This window comes from Theropithecus gelada, chromosome 4, assembly GCF_003255815.1.
Source record: "Theropithecus gelada isolate Dixy chromosome 4, Tgel_1.0, whole genome shotgun sequence".
NCBI lineage: Eukaryota > Metazoa > Chordata > Mammalia > Primates > Cercopithecidae > Theropithecus > Theropithecus gelada.
In genome coordinates this window covers 86540052-86559609 of record NC_037671.1, presented here as the reverse complement: position 1 = coordinate 86559609, position 19558 = coordinate 86540052, and the positions used below count along the sequence as shown (strand labels likewise).

The 19558-nt window shown below is 37.7% G+C and overlaps 1 protein-coding gene across 4 annotated transcripts in view; it reads right to left on the bottom strand.

Moving 5' to 3' along the window:
• ORC3 (origin recognition complex subunit 3) overlaps positions 1-19558 on the bottom strand; it is a 72490-nt gene that overhangs the window by 30980 nt on the left and 21952 nt on the right. For all 4 annotated transcript variants that reach the window (XM_025383745.1, XM_025383743.1, XM_025383744.1 and 1 more), the window contains 3 exons: positions 17957-18070; positions 13222-13355; positions 12703-12766 (listed from right to left, as the gene is read on the bottom strand). In XM_025383745.1, coding sequence (XP_025239530.1) covers positions 12703-12766; positions 13222-13355; positions 17957-18070 — 312 coding nt within the window. The remainder of the gene's footprint in view (positions 1-12702; positions 12767-13221; positions 13356-17956; positions 18071-19558) is intronic.

Below are 19558 nucleotides of genomic sequence, written 5' to 3'. Positions count from 1 at the left end.
CAGCCTAATGAAATGGCTGAAGTTCTGCTTATGATGTATACTTTTCCTAAAGTACTGCTCAAGTGTGTTAGTGTGTTTGAAGGGGAAAATGAAAAGACTATGGCAGAAACACAAGTGATTCTGATGAGTCCCTGCCTATTGCTGAGATCTCCAATACTGGTTTTATTTGCTTTACCAATTAAGAAAAAAAAAAAGAATAAAAAAATAAATAAATCTGAAGCCAACAAGCTTTATAATTTAGAATCTAGCAAGAATGATGACATGAGGGAGTGTCTTAAGAAATCTATGCAGGTGTGGTGGCTCACACCTGTAATCCCAGCACTTTGGAAGGCTGAGGCAGGAGGATAGCTCGAGTTTAGGAGTTTAAGACCTGGGTGAACAACATAGTGAGACCTCATTTGTATTTAAAAAAAAAAAACCCACAACCGAAAACTAGCCCTACTCTCCATATTAGAGATTTAGATACAGGAAAAGAAGAAAAGAAAAGAAATCTATGGATGATTAATCTCACAAAACAGTTTCAAAAGGTTTTGTTGGGGGGAGAGAAATGTTTTCTAGAGCCTCCTGAAATAGTTTAGAAATATTTTAAAACATTATATCCTATGAAGTAATTTTCAGGCCTCAATTCCTTTTATAACTGCTTACTCTGTAACATTTTCTTAAAGGATTATCATCTGTGCCACGGTTTTCAATATTTTTCTCCTTTAAAAAGTCAAATAGGCTGGGCGCGGTGGCTCACGCCTGTAATCCCAGCACTTTGGGAGGCCGAGGCGGGCGGATCACGAGGTCAGGAGATCGAGACCATCCTGGCTAACACGGTGAAACCCCGTCTCTACTAAAAATGCAAAAAATTAGCCGGGCGAGGCGGCGGGCGCCTGTAGTCCCAGCTACTCAGGAGGCTGAGGCAGGAGAATGGCGTGAACCCGGGAGGCGGAGCTTGCAGTGAGCCGAGATGGCGCCACTGCACTCCAGCCTGGGCGACTAAGTAAGACTCTGTCTCAAAAAGGAAAAAAAAAAAAAAAAGTCAAATAAAGGCTTTGCTGAGCTGTGTCTTTATTTCAGTAATATCTTGCAGATACCCATTATTTTTAGTGGTCAAACATTTAGAAAATAACTCAGATATCAATAAATTCAAGCAAATCTAACCTCTATAAAGCAATAAATATGATATATCTTCCTAAACACCAACTCACTTAGGAAATCAATTCCTTGGTCAACGATCTATGAGTCATTACCTGAAAGCACAGGGCAGATTAAATAAAAGTTTTTAGCACTTAAATGTTTTTCCCTCCCATTATTTGAGTTGATTGGTAATTTCAAAATCTGTCTCCTATCATAACAAAATCTATGTCTCCTATCATAACAAAAGTAGCCATAATCAAAAATTGTTTTAACCACCACTGGGAGGGTATACTTTAGTTCTAAACTTTAGTTCTTTAGTTTTTTACTGTGTGCCATGACATACAGATGGCATAAAGCCATTAATTGCCTTGATGTGTGCTGAAATAGCTTTTAAATAGGGGGAATATTTTGAAGAAAATGAACTCTATTACTGAATAATAATCATACTGCATGCTACTTGTGCTCCCTATTTTCTTTTGCCTTGAGGAATAGCTATGTGTACAAGTATCTGCGTGATGCAGTAGAAGTGAGTCTCTTCGTTCCATTTACTTGGATAAGGAGAGAAAAGAAATACTTTACACACTATAGGGCAATACTGCATACTCAAGGAACATACCTGCCCTGGAATAAGTGTTCGATGAGGGATATAAACATGTTTTTCTCCTAGGTGGTCTTATTTCTTTCATACTTTTCACTGTGTGGTGCATCCCTGTGTTGAGTAGAGTTCTAGTGTTTAAAAACTGTTTTGTTTTGTTATAATCATTATTTTTATTTTAAAATAAAAATAAAAATTTTAAGATGAAGTCCCACTCTCTGCTCACTGCAACCTCCACCTCCCAGGTTCAAGCGATTCTCCTGCCTCAGCCTCCCGAGTAGCTGGGATTACAGGTGCCCACCACCACACCTGGCTAACATTTTGTATTTTTAGTAGAGATGGAGTTTTACCCCGTTGGCCATGCTGGTCTTGATCTCCTGACCTGAAGTGATCCACCCACCTCAGCCACCCAAAGTGCTGGGATTACAGGTGTGAGCCACCGTGACTGGCCTAGAAAATGTTTTGTATTGTATTGTTTTGTTTTGTTCCATACAACATGGCAGACTAGATCATCTGGCGCTCAACTGAGGAAATGGTGATTGGTTCCAACAATGGGGAAAGAAACTGGCTATGATGGACTTAACGAATGAGAGGTTTGCTGTACCTTTCTAAGGGATTTTTCAAGAGTAATTTTGACCATCCCAGATCTTCACCTTATGTGCTGACTTTAGAACCTAATCTCCACATAATAAAGGTTTCATTGTTATTTATATGTGTTTTTATCAATTGCAACAAAAAACATCACAAATGATTAACATTTTCTTATAACCTGTCCTGTAAGTTCTCCATCTTACCTAGATACCTGCACATATGTAACTGCCTTTACTTATTCAAAACAGTAATTTTTTGTTTGCTTGTTTTGTGGAGATGAAGTCTTCTTCTGTTGCTCAGGCTGGAGTGCACTGGCGCGATCTCAGCTCACTGCAAACTCTGTCTCCCAGGCTCAAGCTGTTCTCCTGCCTCAGCCTCCTGAGTAGCTGGGATTACAGGTGTCTGCCGCAATGCCCAGTTAATTTTTGTATTTTCAGCAGAGATGGGATTTCACCGTGTTGGCCAGGCTGGTCTCAAACTTCTAACCTCAAGTGATCTGCCCACCTTGGCCTTCCAAAATGTTGGGATTACAGGCATGAGACACTGCACCCGGCCTTAAAACAATAATTCTTAATGTACTTATGGACACTATTTTACAAACTCAAACCTGTAAAAGGTTTTGATATATGAGAAAATTTTTGGGCTGGGCGGGGTGGCTCACGCCTGTAATCACAGCACTTTGGGAGGCCGAGATGGGTGGATCACCTGAGGTCAGGAGTTCAAGACCAGCCTGGCCAACCTGGAGAAACCCCGTCTGTACTAAAAATACAAAAATTAGCTGGGTGTGGTTGGTGGCAGGCGCCTGTAATCCCAGCTACTTGGGAGGCTGAGGCAGGAGAATCACTTGAACCCGGGAGACAGAGGCTGTAGTGAGCCAAGATCGCACCATTGCACTCCAGCCTGGGAGACAGAGTGAAACTCGGTCTCAAAAAAAAAAAAAAAAATTCCATTGAATACATTACAGCAGCATCATACCACGTACATGTGAAAATAAAGCCTTTTGAAATATTAACCCTACTTTGCATTCATTAAATTTTTCCTCAGGCATTTTTTCTGTATACTAGTCATAGCTGTCACCATTTTGTTTCATAATTGTGTTTAGAATGATTCCTTTCTACAGAGATACACTTTGTCTAGGAATATGCATTATTTACTAAAGAGATATGCTTTCTCTGTTCTTGAAGCATGAAGACTTCTTAGTCTTTACTCACTTTCGACAAAGGAACAGAAATATTTATCTGCTATAAGAAAAACAGGCTTGGCATAGTGGTTCACACCCATAATCCCAGCACTTTGGGAGGCCATAGCTGGGGGATCACTTGAGCCCACGAGTTCAAGACCAGCTTGATAGTGAGCAACAAAGCAAGAGACCCTGTCTCTACCAAAAAAAAAAAAAAAAATTTAAATGAGCTGGGCATGGTGGCATGTGCCTGTAGTCCCGGATACTCAGGAGGCTGAGGTAGGAAGACTGCTTGAGCCCAGAAGGTCAAGGTTGCAGCAAGCTATGATTGCACCACTGTACTCCAGCCTGGGTGACAGAGTGAAACTGTCTCAAAAAGAAAAAAGAAAAGCAAAGCAATACATAGCAGCCTCCTTGCTCTTCTTCAAATATGGCAGACATGCTCCAACCTCAGGTCCTTTCTACCTGCTTAGAATTCCCTTCCTTCAGATTCTTGAATGGCAAGCTCTGTGACTTCCTTTAGGTCTTTACTCAAAATTTACCCTCTCAGTCAGGTCCTTTTCTAAAATTTCGATTCCACTTCCAATGCACATGAACTCCATATCCTTCTTCTCTGCTTCATTGTTTTTACCTCAGCACTTATCACTAACAGATATTTTACTTATTTATCTTATTTATTGTCTGTCTCCCTGATACAATGAAAAAGGTAGAAGTTTTGGCTGTTTGGTTCACTCCTGTATTCTCAAAACCTAGATTAACACCTGGCACATAATAGGCACTAGAAAAATATTGGTTAAATGAAGAGTACATTAATGAATGAAGACCAAACACTCAGTCTCTCTTTTATTTATTTTTAATTTTTGAGACAGGATCTTGCTCTAGTGACCAGGCTGGAATGCAGTGGTGCAATCTTAGCTCACTGCAGCCTTTACCTCCCAGGGTCAAGTGATCCTCTTGTCTCAGCCTTCCAAGTAGCTGGGACTATATATAGGCCCACACCACCACACCTGGCTAATTTTTGTATTTTTTTTTTTTTTTTTGTAGAGATGGGGTCTCATTATGTTGCCCAGGCTGATCTGCTTGCCTTGGCCTCCCGAAGGGATGGGATTACAGGTGTGGGCCACCGTGCCCAGCCTCAGTCTCTTTTTTAAGTAAGAGCAACCATATTTTGTCTTGCTGGATGTGGTCTAGATTTCCTGATTTTTCAAAAGTCTGAATTTGTAATGTAAAATTTCTCAATATGTAAATATTGGTTCCAACATTTTTTTTAAATGTATGTTTAAAAAACACATTTACATTAGACTGTGGGTTGCCTCTTAATGTGCAATATACCCTCTTAAATTAGTAATCTCCAACCTCATCAATCCTGTCTGTTATTCATACAAAAATCATTCACTGATAGCATGTCTTTTGCAGTAACATGGATGGAGCTGGAGGCCAGTATCCTAAGTGAAAGAACTCAGAAACAGAAAATCAAATACTACATGTTCTCACTTATAAGTGAGAGCTAAATAATAGGTACACATGTATATACAGAGGGAAATAACAGACACTGTGGACTCCAAAAGGGGTAGGGTTGGGAGGGGTGAGGGCAGAGAAATTATTTATTAGGTACAATATTCACTATTCAGGTGATGGGCACACTAGAAGCCAAAACCTCACCGTCATACAATATGTAACAAACTTGCACCTGAAACCCCCTGAATCTATTTTTAAAAAATCATATATCATTGTTTACTTATACCACAGAGCCCCTATTATTATTGAGCTAGCTACTTTCTCTGGAGGAGAAGTCAATATATATGTAAAACTTATATAGGTAAAGAGAAAAAGGCTAGGCAGAATTACATTTGCCAGGCATTTATCTCTCTTCTGCTTCCATAGTACTTAACACTTTTGTCTCTAGAATTGTATGTATAGGGGTGAACAGTGACCTCAGATTATAAAATACAGTATGTAAAAATGACTATAAACTTCTGTAACTTCTTTTCAATCAATTCACTGATCATTAAAAACAGACTATTGAATTTTAGGATTAAGAGATATCAGCTGTCTAAGAACAAAGCATTTTCTCATTTATCATCTTGTTATAACTAAGCCTTATTTTTCTCATTAGAGAAAAATGCTGGCTGGCAGTGTTTTCCAGACTTGACTTAGCATATTACTGCCATCTAATAAGAATGCCAAACCACAGCTTTCTCCTAGCACTTATGTGGCAAAAGTGCTAGTCCTCTCATCTGTCTCTGCCTTTTGTTCTCCATATTCCTACCCCAGTAGTGTAGATCAAGAGAAGCACTTGACAAAGAGTTTGAATTTAAATGATTAATTCCTGACACACTAGGCTAATGCCTAGCTCATTTGATCACATTTGATAGACTGCAATTGTTTTCCTTTTTCCTTTACTTTTTCATTTATTATTTTTTTCTAAGAAATTTTCTTCCCCCTATCTGCCCCGTAGGTCTGACAAAAGAAACAGAAAGAGGTGGGGGCAAAGGTGAAAGGCATGTCTCCATCAAACTCATGAACTGATTTTGTGCCTTTTGATGAGACACCATGATAAGCATACTAAACAGTGAAAAGAAGTCCTTACTCTACCATGAACTTGCTCTGCAACCTCAGATATTTCACTTCCTTTCTCTTGGCTGCAGTTCTTCATTTGTGAAATGAGGGTGCTAAAGAAGTTCAAGGTTTATTTCCCACTCTGAAAGGATTTAAAATCTACTTGGGAAAATAGGTATAAAGACATGAAACATCAACAAGTAAGAATAATAAAACTTCAACTGTCACCTACACAGGAATGAATCTAAGCTTTCTACATAGTATGAAGATTTTCAGTATTTCATCAGCTGTACCAGGTCTTCTAATGTCCCTCCTTAGTAGGAAATTCCCAGCGAATTACCTACAAATGTACATTGTTTAGTCAGGTAACGTTTTAAATTTTAATTTATTTTAAGTTCTGGGATACATGCACAGGATGTGCAGGTTTCTTACTTAGGTAAACATGTGCCATGGTGGTTTGCTGCACCTATCAACCCACCACCTAGGTATTAAGCCCCGCATGCATTAGCTATTTGTCCTGATGCTCTCCCTCTGACCTGCGTTCTCATTGTTCAGCTCCCACTTACAAATAAGAACATGTGGTGCTTGGTTTTCTTTTCCTATGTTAGTTTTAGTCAGCTAAATTTTCACATTTAAAAGTACACTTTTTAAAAAACCCATTACTAAGTTCATTAAATTCAAAGTTGACATATGGTTTTGAAGAAGTGGGGCCCTAATTTTGAGGGAGTAAAGGTTTTTGTTAACATCTTGATTCTAGTCAGAAGATAACAGATTAATCATTTGTTTAGGTGGGAACTTAATAGATGAGTTCTAGCTTAAGAAAATGAGGTGATGGAGCAAACAATAACAAATGCTTCCTTCTAGGGAGGCAGCCTAATTTAGTAGTTCTTAAAGTGTGGTTTCCAGTTATAAAGATTGTAAATTTCTCTGGAATATACAATGAGGTCTATCTCTTAGACACTTGAATATAGAAAATGGGAACAAAATGATAAACTCTAATGCCAGACATGTCTATACAACTATATAACATAAGAATATTATAAATATTACATATAGATTGTATATTATAATACATAAAAATGTATATACATCTTTACACACACTGAAATGTGTTCATATTGGCTAGGTGCGGTGGCTGACATCTGTAATCCCAGCACTTTGGGAGGCCCAGGCGAGCAGATCACCTGAGGTCAGGAGTTCAAGACCAGCCTGGCCAACATGGTGAAACTCTGTCTCTACTAAAAGTACAAAAATTAGCCGGGTGTGGTGACCCATGCCTCTAATCCCAGCTACGAGGATGGCTGAGGCAGGAGAATGGCTTGAATCCAGGAGGTGGAGGTTGTGGTGAGCTGAGATTGTGCCACTGCACTCTGGCCTGGGCGATAGAGTGAGACCCCCTCAAAAAAAAAAAAAAAAATAGCTGGGCGTGGTGGCTCACGCCTGTAATTCCAGCACTTTGTGGGGCCGAGGTGGGTAGATTACCTGAAGTCAGGAGTTTGAGACCAGCCTGGCCAACATGGTGAAACCTCGTCTCTACTAAAAATACAATAAATTAGCTGGATGTGGTGGTAGGCACCTGTAACCCCAGCTACTTGGGAGGCTGAGGCAGGAGAATTGCTTGAACCTGGGAGGCAGAGATTGCAGTGAGCCGAGATTGCACCGTTACACTCCAGCCTGGGCAACAAGAATGAAACTCCACCTCAAAAAAATAAAAAATAAACATAAATAAAATGTGTTCATATTGATCTTAATTTTTATGAGTGAAAAATATATAACAATATTTATTATTTTTATTTATAAAAGTTTTATCGTTATATGTTTTCAAATCATTTTTATTTGCTGAACAAACTTTGATTATCACTACCACTATGAAAAAAAATCATACTAGGAATTATTATCCTACTTTTTTTTTTGGAGACAGAATCTTGCTGTGTTGCCTAGGCAGGAGTGCAGTGGCGCAATCTCAGCTCACTGCAACCTCTGCCTCCCTGGTTCAAGGGATTCTAGTGTCTCAGCCTCCCAAGTAACTGGGATAACAAGCACATACCACCACACTTGGATAATTTTTTGTATTTTTAGTAGAGAAGGGGTTTTGCTATGCTGTCCAGGCTGGTGTCAAACTCCTGGACTCAAGTGATCTGCCCGCCTCAACCTCCGAAAGTGCTGAGATTACAGGCATGGGCCACCACACCCAGCCTATTATCCTACTTTGTATATAAGAAAATTGAGGCTTAAATAGTTCCCATTCACAATTACTACAAAGAGAATAAAATAGCTAGGAATACAACTTACAAGGGATATGAAGGACCTCTTCAAGGAGGACTATAAACCACTGCTCAACGAAATAAAAGAGGACACAAACAAATGGAAGAACATTCCATGCTCATGGATAGGAAGAATCAATATCATGAAAACGGCCATACTGCCCAAGGTAATTTATAGATTCAATGCCATCCCCATCAAGCTACCAATGACTTTCTTCATAGAATTGGAAAAAACTACTTTAAAGTTCATATGGAACCAAAAAAGAGCCCACATTGCCAAGACAATCCTATGCAAAAAGAACAAAGCTGGAGGCATCACGCTACCTGACTTCAAACTATACTACAAGGCTACAGTAACCAAAACAGCATGGTACTGGTACCAAAACAGAGATATAGACCAATGGAACAGAACAGAGGCCTCAGAAATAACACCACACATCTACAACCATCTGATCTTTGACAAACCTGACAAAAACAAGCAATGGAGAAAGGATTCCCTATTTAATAAATGGTGCTGGGAAAACTGGGTAGCCATATGTAGAAAGCTGAAACTGGATCCCTTCCTTAACCTTATACAAAAATTAATTCAAGATGGATTAAAGACTTAAATGTAAGACCTAAAACCATAAAAACCCGAGAAGAAAACCTAGGCGATACTAAGACATAGGCCTGGGCAAACACTTCATGACTAAAACACCAAAAGCAATGGCAACAAAAGCCAAAATTGACAAATGGGATCTAATTAAACTAAAGAACTTCTGCACAGCAAAATAAACTGTCATCAGAGTAAGCAGGCAACCTACAGAATGGGAGAAAATGTTTGCAAGCTACCCATCTGACAAAGGGCTAATATCCAGAATCTACAAAGAACTTAAACAAATTTACAAGAAAAAAACAACCCCATCAAAAAGTGGGCAAAGGATATGAACAGACACTTCTCTAAAGTAGACATCTATGCAGCCAACAGACATATGAAAAAATGCTTATCATCAGTGGTCATCAGAGAATGCAAATCAAAACCACAATGAGATACCATCTCACACCAGCCAGAATGGCGATCATTAAAAAGTCAGGAAACAACAGATGCTGGAGAGGATGTGGAGAAATAGGAAAGCTTTTACACTGTTGGTAGGAGTGTAAATTAGTTCAAACATTGTGGAAGACAGTGTGGTGATTCCTCAAGGATCTAGAACTAGAAATACCATTTGACCTAGCAATCCCATTACTCGTTATATACCCAAAGGATTATAAATCATACTACTATAAAGACACGCACACGTATGTTTATTGCAGCACTATTCACAACAGCAAAGACTTGGAACCAACCCAAATGTCCATCAATGATAGACTGGATTAAGAAAATGTGGCACATATACACCACGGAATACTATGCAGCCATAAAAAAGGATGAGTTCATGTCCCTTGGATGAAGCTGGAAACCATCATTCTCAGCAAACTATCACAAGAACAGAAAACCACATACCGCATGTTCTCACTCACAGGTGAGAATTGAACAATGAGAACACATGAACACAGGGCAGGGAACATCACACACCGGGGCCTTTTGGTGGGTGTTGGGGGAAGGATAGCATTAGGAGAAATATCTAATGTAATGATGAGCTGATTGGTACAGCAAACCAACATGGCACACGTATACCTATGTAACAAACCTGCACGTTGTGCATATGTACCCTAGAACTTAAAGTATAATAAGAAAAAAAAGAAAGAAAATTGAGGCTTAAATAAGGTAAGTGATTTTCTTAAATATAGATAGCTAATGAGTAACTGCAGTTCAAATATAAAATTTCTTATATTTTGTAGTACCACATTATTGACTGTCATGTATTTTTATGAAACTATAAAAAGAGAAGCATTATTATGAGAATATTCAAAGATACTTTTTCTCTCAACTAAAAAATCAATAGACAAATTATTATTATTTTTTTTAAACAGTCTTGCTCTGTTGCCCAGGCTAGGGTATGATCTCAGCTCACTGTAAACTCCACCTCCCAGGTTCAAGTGATTCTCCTGCCTCAGCCTCTGGAGTAGCTCAGATTACAGGTGTGTACCACTATGCCCAGCTAATTTTTGTATTTTTAGAAGAGACGGGGTTTCACCATAGTGGCCAGGCTGGTCTTGAACTCCTGACTTCAAGTGATCTTTCCATCTCAGATTCCCAAAATGCTGGGATTACAGGAGTGAGCCACCGTGCCCAGCCTAAAATATTCATTTTTTTCTTAGACATTTTCTGTCTTTTGATTTCAGCAGGTAGCCTGTGGGTAACTTTTTCAGAGTAAGGGTACAAATCTCTGTGCTTCTTCATATTTCTCACTGTATAAGTCTCAAGAAAACATGCCCTTAAATGACAAAGCATGTAATTTGAAAATGAATACACCAAAGATCATAACAAGCAAAACTGACAGTCTGACAGTGCAACAAGAACAAGGATAGCATAAATAAATGCTAAGAAAATATGCAAAAAGTCACTGAAAAGCAGACATAAATGTCAGGCTCTTTTTTTTTTTTTTTTTAAAAGACAGAGTCTTGCTCTGTCACCCAGGCTGGAGTGCAGTGGTGCAATCTCGGTTCACCACAGCCTCCGCCTCCCAGGTTCAAGCGATTCTCCTGCCTCAGCCTCCTGAGTAGCTGTGACTACAGGCACACGTCACCACACCCAGCTAATTTTTGTATTTTAGTAGAGATGGGGTTTCACTATATTGGCCAGACTGGTCTTGAACTCCTCACCTCAAGTGATCCACCCACCCAGGCCTCATCGAGTGCTGGGATGACAGGCATGAGCCACCGTGCCTGACCAATGTCAGGCAATTTCTGTAATACACTAGCCTAGACATTCTCTCCCTCTGTCATCTCAATGGTTAAAGGTACTCTTAAAAAATCTATTCCTGGCTTCTGAAATACACTCTGACAGAAAGTTCTAGCAGGAAATGGACTTGGCAACTAGCTGACTCAGCAGAGAGCTAATCTAGCCAATCTTCAAAGGCTCAATAAACAGGCACACATTCTTTCTCACTAGTTCTTAAACTTCCTCCCAGCAAAACAACCTGCATGGGGGTCTGAGAACCTCCTATACTGCTCTGAAGGCATTACAGAGATTACTAAAATGATTATTGAGCCCAATCTAGAAGTGATTTTATATTACGGCCCAGTGTGGATTCAACATTAGAAATAATGTTTAATAAAAGGTTTAATAAAAGCCATTCTGAATATTTTTTGAGCATTTATAATGGGCATAAATTACCAATGGAGGTAAACACATGCCCTATAGAATCTAACATTTTTTAAAACACATTTAAAATTTTTTAAATTGACATATAATTGTACATGTATAAGATCTAACATTCTCTTGTTCAAAATCTGAAAATCATATGTATTACCAAAACTCATCTTTAGCACTACGGCTTACCTTCAATCTCATCTTACTATCATTACAATATTCTAACAACTTTTTCCTAAAAAAGTCATGAGGAGTATGAAAATAAATGTGACATTATGTGTTTCTAAATGCTCATTGATAAGAGACATGTTCTTTAAAAAGATACATTAATTCAATAGACTACTATGCCACTCTTCAGTACTAATATGGAATGATTTCCAAAATTAAGTACAAAATAAAACAAGGTGCAGAATATTGTAAGAAGCAGCCAACTGCCAAAACATAATTACTTGTATGTATGGAGACTACATCTAGAATGAAACATAAGAAACCAGTAACACTGGCTGTATCCAGGGAAGGGATATGGGTAGTTGAAAGACAAGAAGTGAAAGGAAGCCTTTCACTGTATATTATCTTTACCTTTTGAATTATGTATATATCCAAGTATTATTTATTCAACAAAGAAAAAAAGCCCTCCTTTTGATATTCTCTATGTTGTACAGCTAACTGATAATTTTCTAAGCTCATTACTTCTTTCCTAGCGTTATAATATCAACATACAATATTTCTTCAAATCAAATCAATACCCATTTAGCAGTAGACGCCTAAGCTGTCTGGCTTCTAAACGCTTTTATTTATCACAGCCTTTAAAAAGAACATTAAAATGAAATTGCTGGCAGATTCCAAAACTGTTAGGTGGAAAAAGATTCACATAGTAGATCTCTATAGATCTAAAGGTGCTTTCAAAATAGGCCACAAGAGAAACTTGGTGTTTCAGTTAATATTTTTTCTTGATTAAAAAAAGCCTCATATTTTAGAGCTAAGGTTTCATGTCATCTTTAAAACTCACATTCCTAATTGACTATCAAGACCCAGTACACTTCAATGTATAAATATTAAGATGCACAAATATGTTTTATTAACTCAATAAATGTTACGTGCATATTCTTTATGAAAGGAAAAAGAGAATGAAACTGAAACACATTCACGTTCCTACCTTCAAACATCTCTCATTGGTCAAGAGCGCAACTTGCTTTTCTGAAGTTTGTTTTTCCACATACCTAGAATTTTTACCATTCCATACACAAAAAGAGAAAATTAAAGATTCAACATATTTAAATAGCATATTGGGGATAAGAACTACCAAGATTGGCAGCCACATTTTTTTCATTTCTTCACAAAAATAAATTCAGTATGACATTTATGGTTTAATGGTAATTTTAAACTCCTTAAATCAGCTGGACTTCATAGTCTATAAACATTTAAAAAGGCCATAAATCCCAGGAATAGGAAACGTTATTTCTAAAAAGTAACTCTGGAGAACTTGCAAATTATGTCCCTTTGTAAAAATACTTTTCTTTTTGCCAAATTTTCAAATCCAACAAGGATATCCCGCACTTAAAAACAGAATAGGTTACTATTCCTCCCCCAACTTCAGAAAAAACTGGATCTGAGATCTCTTATTTAGTCCCAAATTCTAGTATAATATGTGTTAAATATGTACTTCTCTTTTTACCTCCTAAAAGATGGAAGACGTCGGATGTTTTCACATTGATTATTTGATAAAAAATTTATTCTTCTTTTGGCTTCTGGAAGATTACAGCACAGGACACTTAAGGGCTGGGAATAGAAATGCTCTAATAGAGAAAGCTGAAAGACACGTGAAGATTAAACATTTATTATATTTTGGCACTAAATCTATTGTGCTATGTCTGCTCAATTTTAAGGATTTTTTTTTTTTAAAGAGCCGAAGTATTTATGGCACTAATATATTTAATAATGTCACAATAATACTGCAAACAACATAAAAATGGCTATATAACTCTCATATTTTAAGGTTCCAATTTTGGGAAGAAGATCAGAAAATGGTAATCTTTGAAATACAAACTAAGGTAAACTAATATAAATGGATAGATTAACTATCTGCAAAAGCAACACATAATAATTATAAATGTGGTGTGGACCAAACTGAGGTTTAACTTAAGGGTCTAATAGATACCCCGATACTCATAAGAAAATGCCAATCTAAAATCAGTGTAAAAACTGGTCTGTTACCAAAAAAAAAAAAAAATGCTACAATGGTAGGAGTTATGCCTATGGATTAAAGTGAATAATGAAAATTTACCTTTTCAAATTCATTTTTTTCCCATGGAGGAAAACATGGTGTACTATCTGGTAGATATAAGTATTCTAATAATAGAATGCTGTGGGCTCTATGGTAGAAGGGAAGACAATTTTCCAGATTCTAACGTTCAGTTTGCTTAGAATCAACATAATGAACATTTGGATACTCTTGTATACATTTGGATAGTCTTGAGTTTTACACCCAGAAACTGGTATAACTCACAAGACTATGCAAATGTTCATTATATTGATTCTAAGCAAACTTTGCTTGACCAGTTTGGTATTTTCGGGTACCTTGATACTGGTTGCTCCTCATCACAAATTAATAAATTAGCATGTTAGGTTACATATCCATCTTAAGGTATTTATTTGGGATGAATCAATAATCTTGGGCTTGATCCTTCCTGAAGGAACTGATAATGAATTTTTGAGTTTATAATACTGACGACAAGATACCCAAGGCTAGAGGAAATCTTCCAAAATAGTCCATTCTCTAAGGCTGTAAGGCAAAGGGCCTGCCTAACTTAGAAACAAGTACAAAATAGAAAGCAACTGTTTATGCCAGGTGCTAAATTACTTTTGCACATATTAACGTAATTTTGTTCTTATCTTTTCTAATTAAGTCAAACTGATAATGTTTATCCCAATGTTAACACTACTTCTTAGACATGAGAAAAATAAAAACTAAACAGGCTAAGAGGCTTGCTGCGGAAGAGGAATAGGAGGAAGCCACAGAAGTTACAGTAGAGATACAAACAGGATACGAACCCATTATCACTTAACTATTTTGTTCAAGTGTGTTTTCAATATCTGGGTCAATCAACAAGTTGGTTAATATATCCACCTAATGAAGGGAAAGCTAAAACACACAGAATGACAGTATGTACAGAATGCTGTACGCCCTACGGAAATCAGGAATTACATAGTCCTAGTTACTGAGGAAACTAAGATGGGAAGATTGCTTGAGCTCAGGAGTTTGAGACCAGCCTGGGCAAGAGAGTGAGACTCTGTCTCAAGTAGAAATCAGGACTTACCAATATTTTCCACTGAGAACTAGGAAAACTGGGAAAATGAGGTCTAAAGATGCTGTCACTTGTCAGTGGTGTGACCTTGGCCAAGCTACTTAACTTAAATCTTAATTTCTTCATGTGCAAAATTGAGGATAATACACGTGAATAAAACCACGTAGGCCAGGCAAGGTGGCTCACGCCTACAATATCAGCACTTTGGGAGGCCAAGGTGGGTGGATCACCAGAGATCAGGAGTTCAAGACCAGCCTGGCCAACATGGTGAAACTCCATCTCTACCAAAAATACAAAATTAGCCGGGCATGGTGATGCACACCTGTAAGTAATCTCAGCTACGTAGGAGGCTGAGGCAGGAGAATCACTTGAAATCAGGAGGCAGAGGTTGCAGTGAGCTCAGATTATGCCACTGCACTCCAGCCTGGGTGACAGAGCGAAACTCCACCTCAGAAAGAAACAAAAACAAAAAAAACATGTAAATAGTTTAGTAAAGTGTCACGCATAAAGGAGGTGCTTAATAAATTATCAGGAAACCATAAAATCATCTAATCTGATTGCCTTATTTTACAAATGAGAAAACTGAGACCCAGAGAGATTAATAACTTGGTTAAAGTCCTTTACTTTCTGTCTCAAGGTATTTAGAGTACAGTTTCTATTTCCTGAATCTCTTTTTCCCTTGGCTTCAGTGGTACTCTACTTTCTATTGGTTCTCCTTGTTTTTAGTCTCCTTTTCTACTGCTCACTTTTACATGTCGGTTTGTCTTTCCTTACTCCCTCTAGGTGACATTTCATCCTCATAACATGACTTTAACTGCCACCTTTTAAGGATAAGTCCTAAATATCTATTTCCAGTCCAAACCTTTCTCCTAGAGCACAAAATCTTTATATCTAACACACCCCTAAATTAACCATATACAAAAAGAAACTCATCCTTTTCTCACAACAACCTTGCTCTTTGCTATGTATTAACATGTACAGTTAATAAACGGTACTAACCTCCAATCTGCCAAGCTAGAGTATGTGTCATCTTGTTCCTCTCTTAAACATCCTTTCAGCTTCAAGTCAAGTAAGAAAAAACAAAACAAAAAAACATCCTATCACCTACTTAGTCACCAGGTTTTTTGATTCGATCTCATCCTCAAATTTGTTTCCTCCTTTCTAGTTCCACTACCATTACCTTAGTTTATTTAAGTCCTTGTCATGTCCTGTCTAGATTACTGCAATAGCATTCTAACAGATCTCTCTTCCTCTACTGTTGCTTTTGCCTGAAATTCTGACCTGGCTAGCTCCTATTTCTTAGGAATACACTTCTGTTCTCCTATGGAACCCCAAGGCATGTTTCTTTCATAGCATTGACTACTCAGACTTGTGGGTTTACTCTTTTGCCTCCATGATTAAACAAAGAACAATTTTAAGGCAGAGATTTCTTTTTTGATCTGTATCTTCAGGGTTCAGCATAGTGCTTGGTTGACAATATTTATGAGTAAATGAATGAAATGAAATGAAAGAAATAATTAGGAAGTTTTATCTTAATATCATTTAATTCTACACATTGCTAAGGTAAATAATGCTTTATTCCTTTAAAATACGCTTTAAAAAGTCAAAGTTGGGAGGAAAAGATACATATTAGCCAAAGAAAACACTGCCATCTTTTTTTGAAGCAAGAAAACATGATAATTTATCATCTTCAAGGCACTACACAAAGATGAAGTATTATCAAATTGAACTTTTGCACCAAAGGTTACTAATATATATAGGTTTTTAAAATCAGAATTTTTTTTTTATAGAGACAGGTCTCTTGCTCTGTCGCCCAGGCTAGAGTGCAGTGGCACAATTACCGCTCACTGCAGCCTTGACTTCCCAGGCTCATGTGATTCTCCCACCTCACCCTCCCAAGGACCTGGGACTCTGTAAATAAGCCACCACGCCTGGCTTATTTTTAAATTTTTAGTAGAGATGAGGCTGCATTATGTTGTTCAGGCTGGTCTCAAACTCCTAAGCTCAAGTGATCCTCCCACCTTGACTTCTTAAAATGCTGGGATTACAGGCATGAGCCACTGTGCCTGGCATAATATATAGGTTTTAATGCACTAGACAACTGGCATGTGTTCACAATGACTACACTTATGTAGCTGCCAAGAAAAGGAAATAATACTAACTTTTAAACAACTGGAGAATGGGGATCCGTTTAGGTTACAGCATATATCATGAAGCTAAATTCCTGAATCAGCTTCGGGCAATTCATGAAACTAGTGAAAATGCATTCCCAGTGTATCAGAATACAAATTACAGAGACACATACACACACACACATGCATGGTCCAGGAACTAAAAATGTTTTTTATATCTTTAAAGGATTATTAAAGAAGAAGAAACAGAAGCAGCAATAGCAGTGACTACATGTAGCAAGCAAAGCTAAAAATGGGCTGGGCGTGGTGGCTCGTGCCTGTAATCCCAGCACTCTGGGAGCCGAAGTGGGTGGATCACCTGAGGTCTGGAGTTCGAGACCAGTCTGGCCAACATGGTGAAGCCCCATTTTTATTAAAAATACAAAAATTAGCCAGGCGTGGTGGCACGCACCTGTAATCCCAGCTACATGGGAGGCTGAGGCAGAAGTGCTTGAACCTGGGAGGCAAAGGTTGCAGTGAGCTAAGATCATGCCACTGCATTCCCACCTGGGCAACTAAGTGAGACTCCATCTCAGGAAAAAAAAAAAAAAAAAAAGCTAAAAATGTTTAATATCTGGCCCTTTACAGAAGTTTGCTGACCCCTTATATATAGCATTTCCTTGGTAGAAAAAGTCCATAAGCTTTCATGAGAGTCTCAGAAACAAACCAGAAAAATCCCCTTGTCCCTACCCCCAAAATGGTTAAGAATTGCTGGAATAGAAGTCTTTTCCCATTATTGATATCCTAATGAATGTATACTCTACATTTTGCTTCAAGCTAACAAAGGAATGGTAGAACCTAGAATAAAATAACTGGAATTTACTTACTTTAGACTTTGCCATTTAAAATGTCTATCACACTAGACAGCCTGTAATACTGTGGAAATTATTTAGAATCAGTTTGAGAATTTTCAAACCCATTACTGTGTTCTTACCTGAAGTCCTTTTATGAAGTTTTGAATTGAGAAATCATGATACAAAAAGATGTTGGTGAGAACCTGTAATACTTTTTCATTTATTTTAAAGGGAAACTGAGTTGTAAGAAGTAGCTGAAAGAGATTAAAAGGGAGGGAGACACACTCCTTGTTAGTCTTCACTCTTCATAAATATTAAGTATTAATAATGAGGCAAAGAATGATACTATGACACAGTTAACTACGAAAGATGTGATAGTAGCTGGTTTTTTAAAGCTCAAATGTCAACAAAAATTTTAAGTTAATTTATACAACAGTAACAAAAAGAAGCTACTTATACTATATCTTCAGAACCAAAGATCTATACCATCTTCCATCAAATTCCTAATTTAAAAAATGCCACCTATTAACTATATGATCCTTTTTTTTTTCCCCACCAGAAACTACTGAAGAAGCTGCAGGCTTTGGCAATTCTTATTACCAGATGAGATTTTTTTCAATCCTACCAATTCAAATTAAGGAGTAACGTATTATGTATTGTTGAATGAGAAACACAAAATTAACACAAATGTCTATTACAAAAGTATAGAATAGCTGAATTTGTATTATTCGGCTAATTTTCAATAGTCTATAGTGATGTTTTACATCTGAAAATGAAAAGCCACAGAAGGCTTCTTAAACAGAAGCATAGTTGTAAAAGGCCAATTGAATTTGACTATAACCAAGTTTTGTTTTTTGTTTTTTTTTTTGTTTTTTTTTGTAGAGGAAAGGTCTTGCTCTTTTGCCCAGGCTGGAGTGCAGTGGTGGCATCATAGCTCACTGTAACCTTGAACTTCTAGGCTCAAGTGATCCTCGCACCTCAGCCTACCAAGTAGCAGGGATTATAGGTGCTTGCCACCCTTTCCAGCCTAGCCAAGCAAATTTAAAAATTGTAGTTTGAAAAAAATTCTCCTTAAAGTGTCTATAGATCACCTTTATGGAAAAAAACAAAAAAACAAAATCCATGTATAAGTGGCTAGTGGGCAGGCTGTTATTAGTTTACCTTAAATAAGCAGCATAAAGCACATCTTAAAGGAGGTGAGTCCAGAAGAAATTTGGGGAAGGTCAATGATATGGTTTGGCTGTGTCCACAACCAAATCTCATCTTGAATTCCCAAGTGCTGTGGGAGGGACCTGGTGGGAGGTAACTGAATCATGGGGAAAAGTCCTTTCCATGCCATTCTCATGACAGTGAGTAAGTCTTACAAAATCTGATGGTTTTATAAAGAGGAGTTCCCCTGCACAAGCTCTCTCTCTTTGCCTGCTGCCATCCATGTACGATGTGACTTGCTCCTCCTTGCCTTCCACCATGATTGTGAGGTCTCCCCAGCCAAGTGGAACTATGAGTCCATTAAACCTCTTTCTTTTGTAAATTGCCCAGTCTCAGGTGTATCTTTATCAGCAGCGTGAGAACAGACTAATACAGTCAATATTAAAGAATCATACTTGCATTTATGTAGAAACATAGTTAATTAACTTTAGTTGCTAAGGTCTAGGAAAATGTTAGTATTTATTTGTTGTCATGAGCAGCATGACAAATCAGTTAGGAAACAGTCCATTAAAAATTTCAAATCATTTTATACA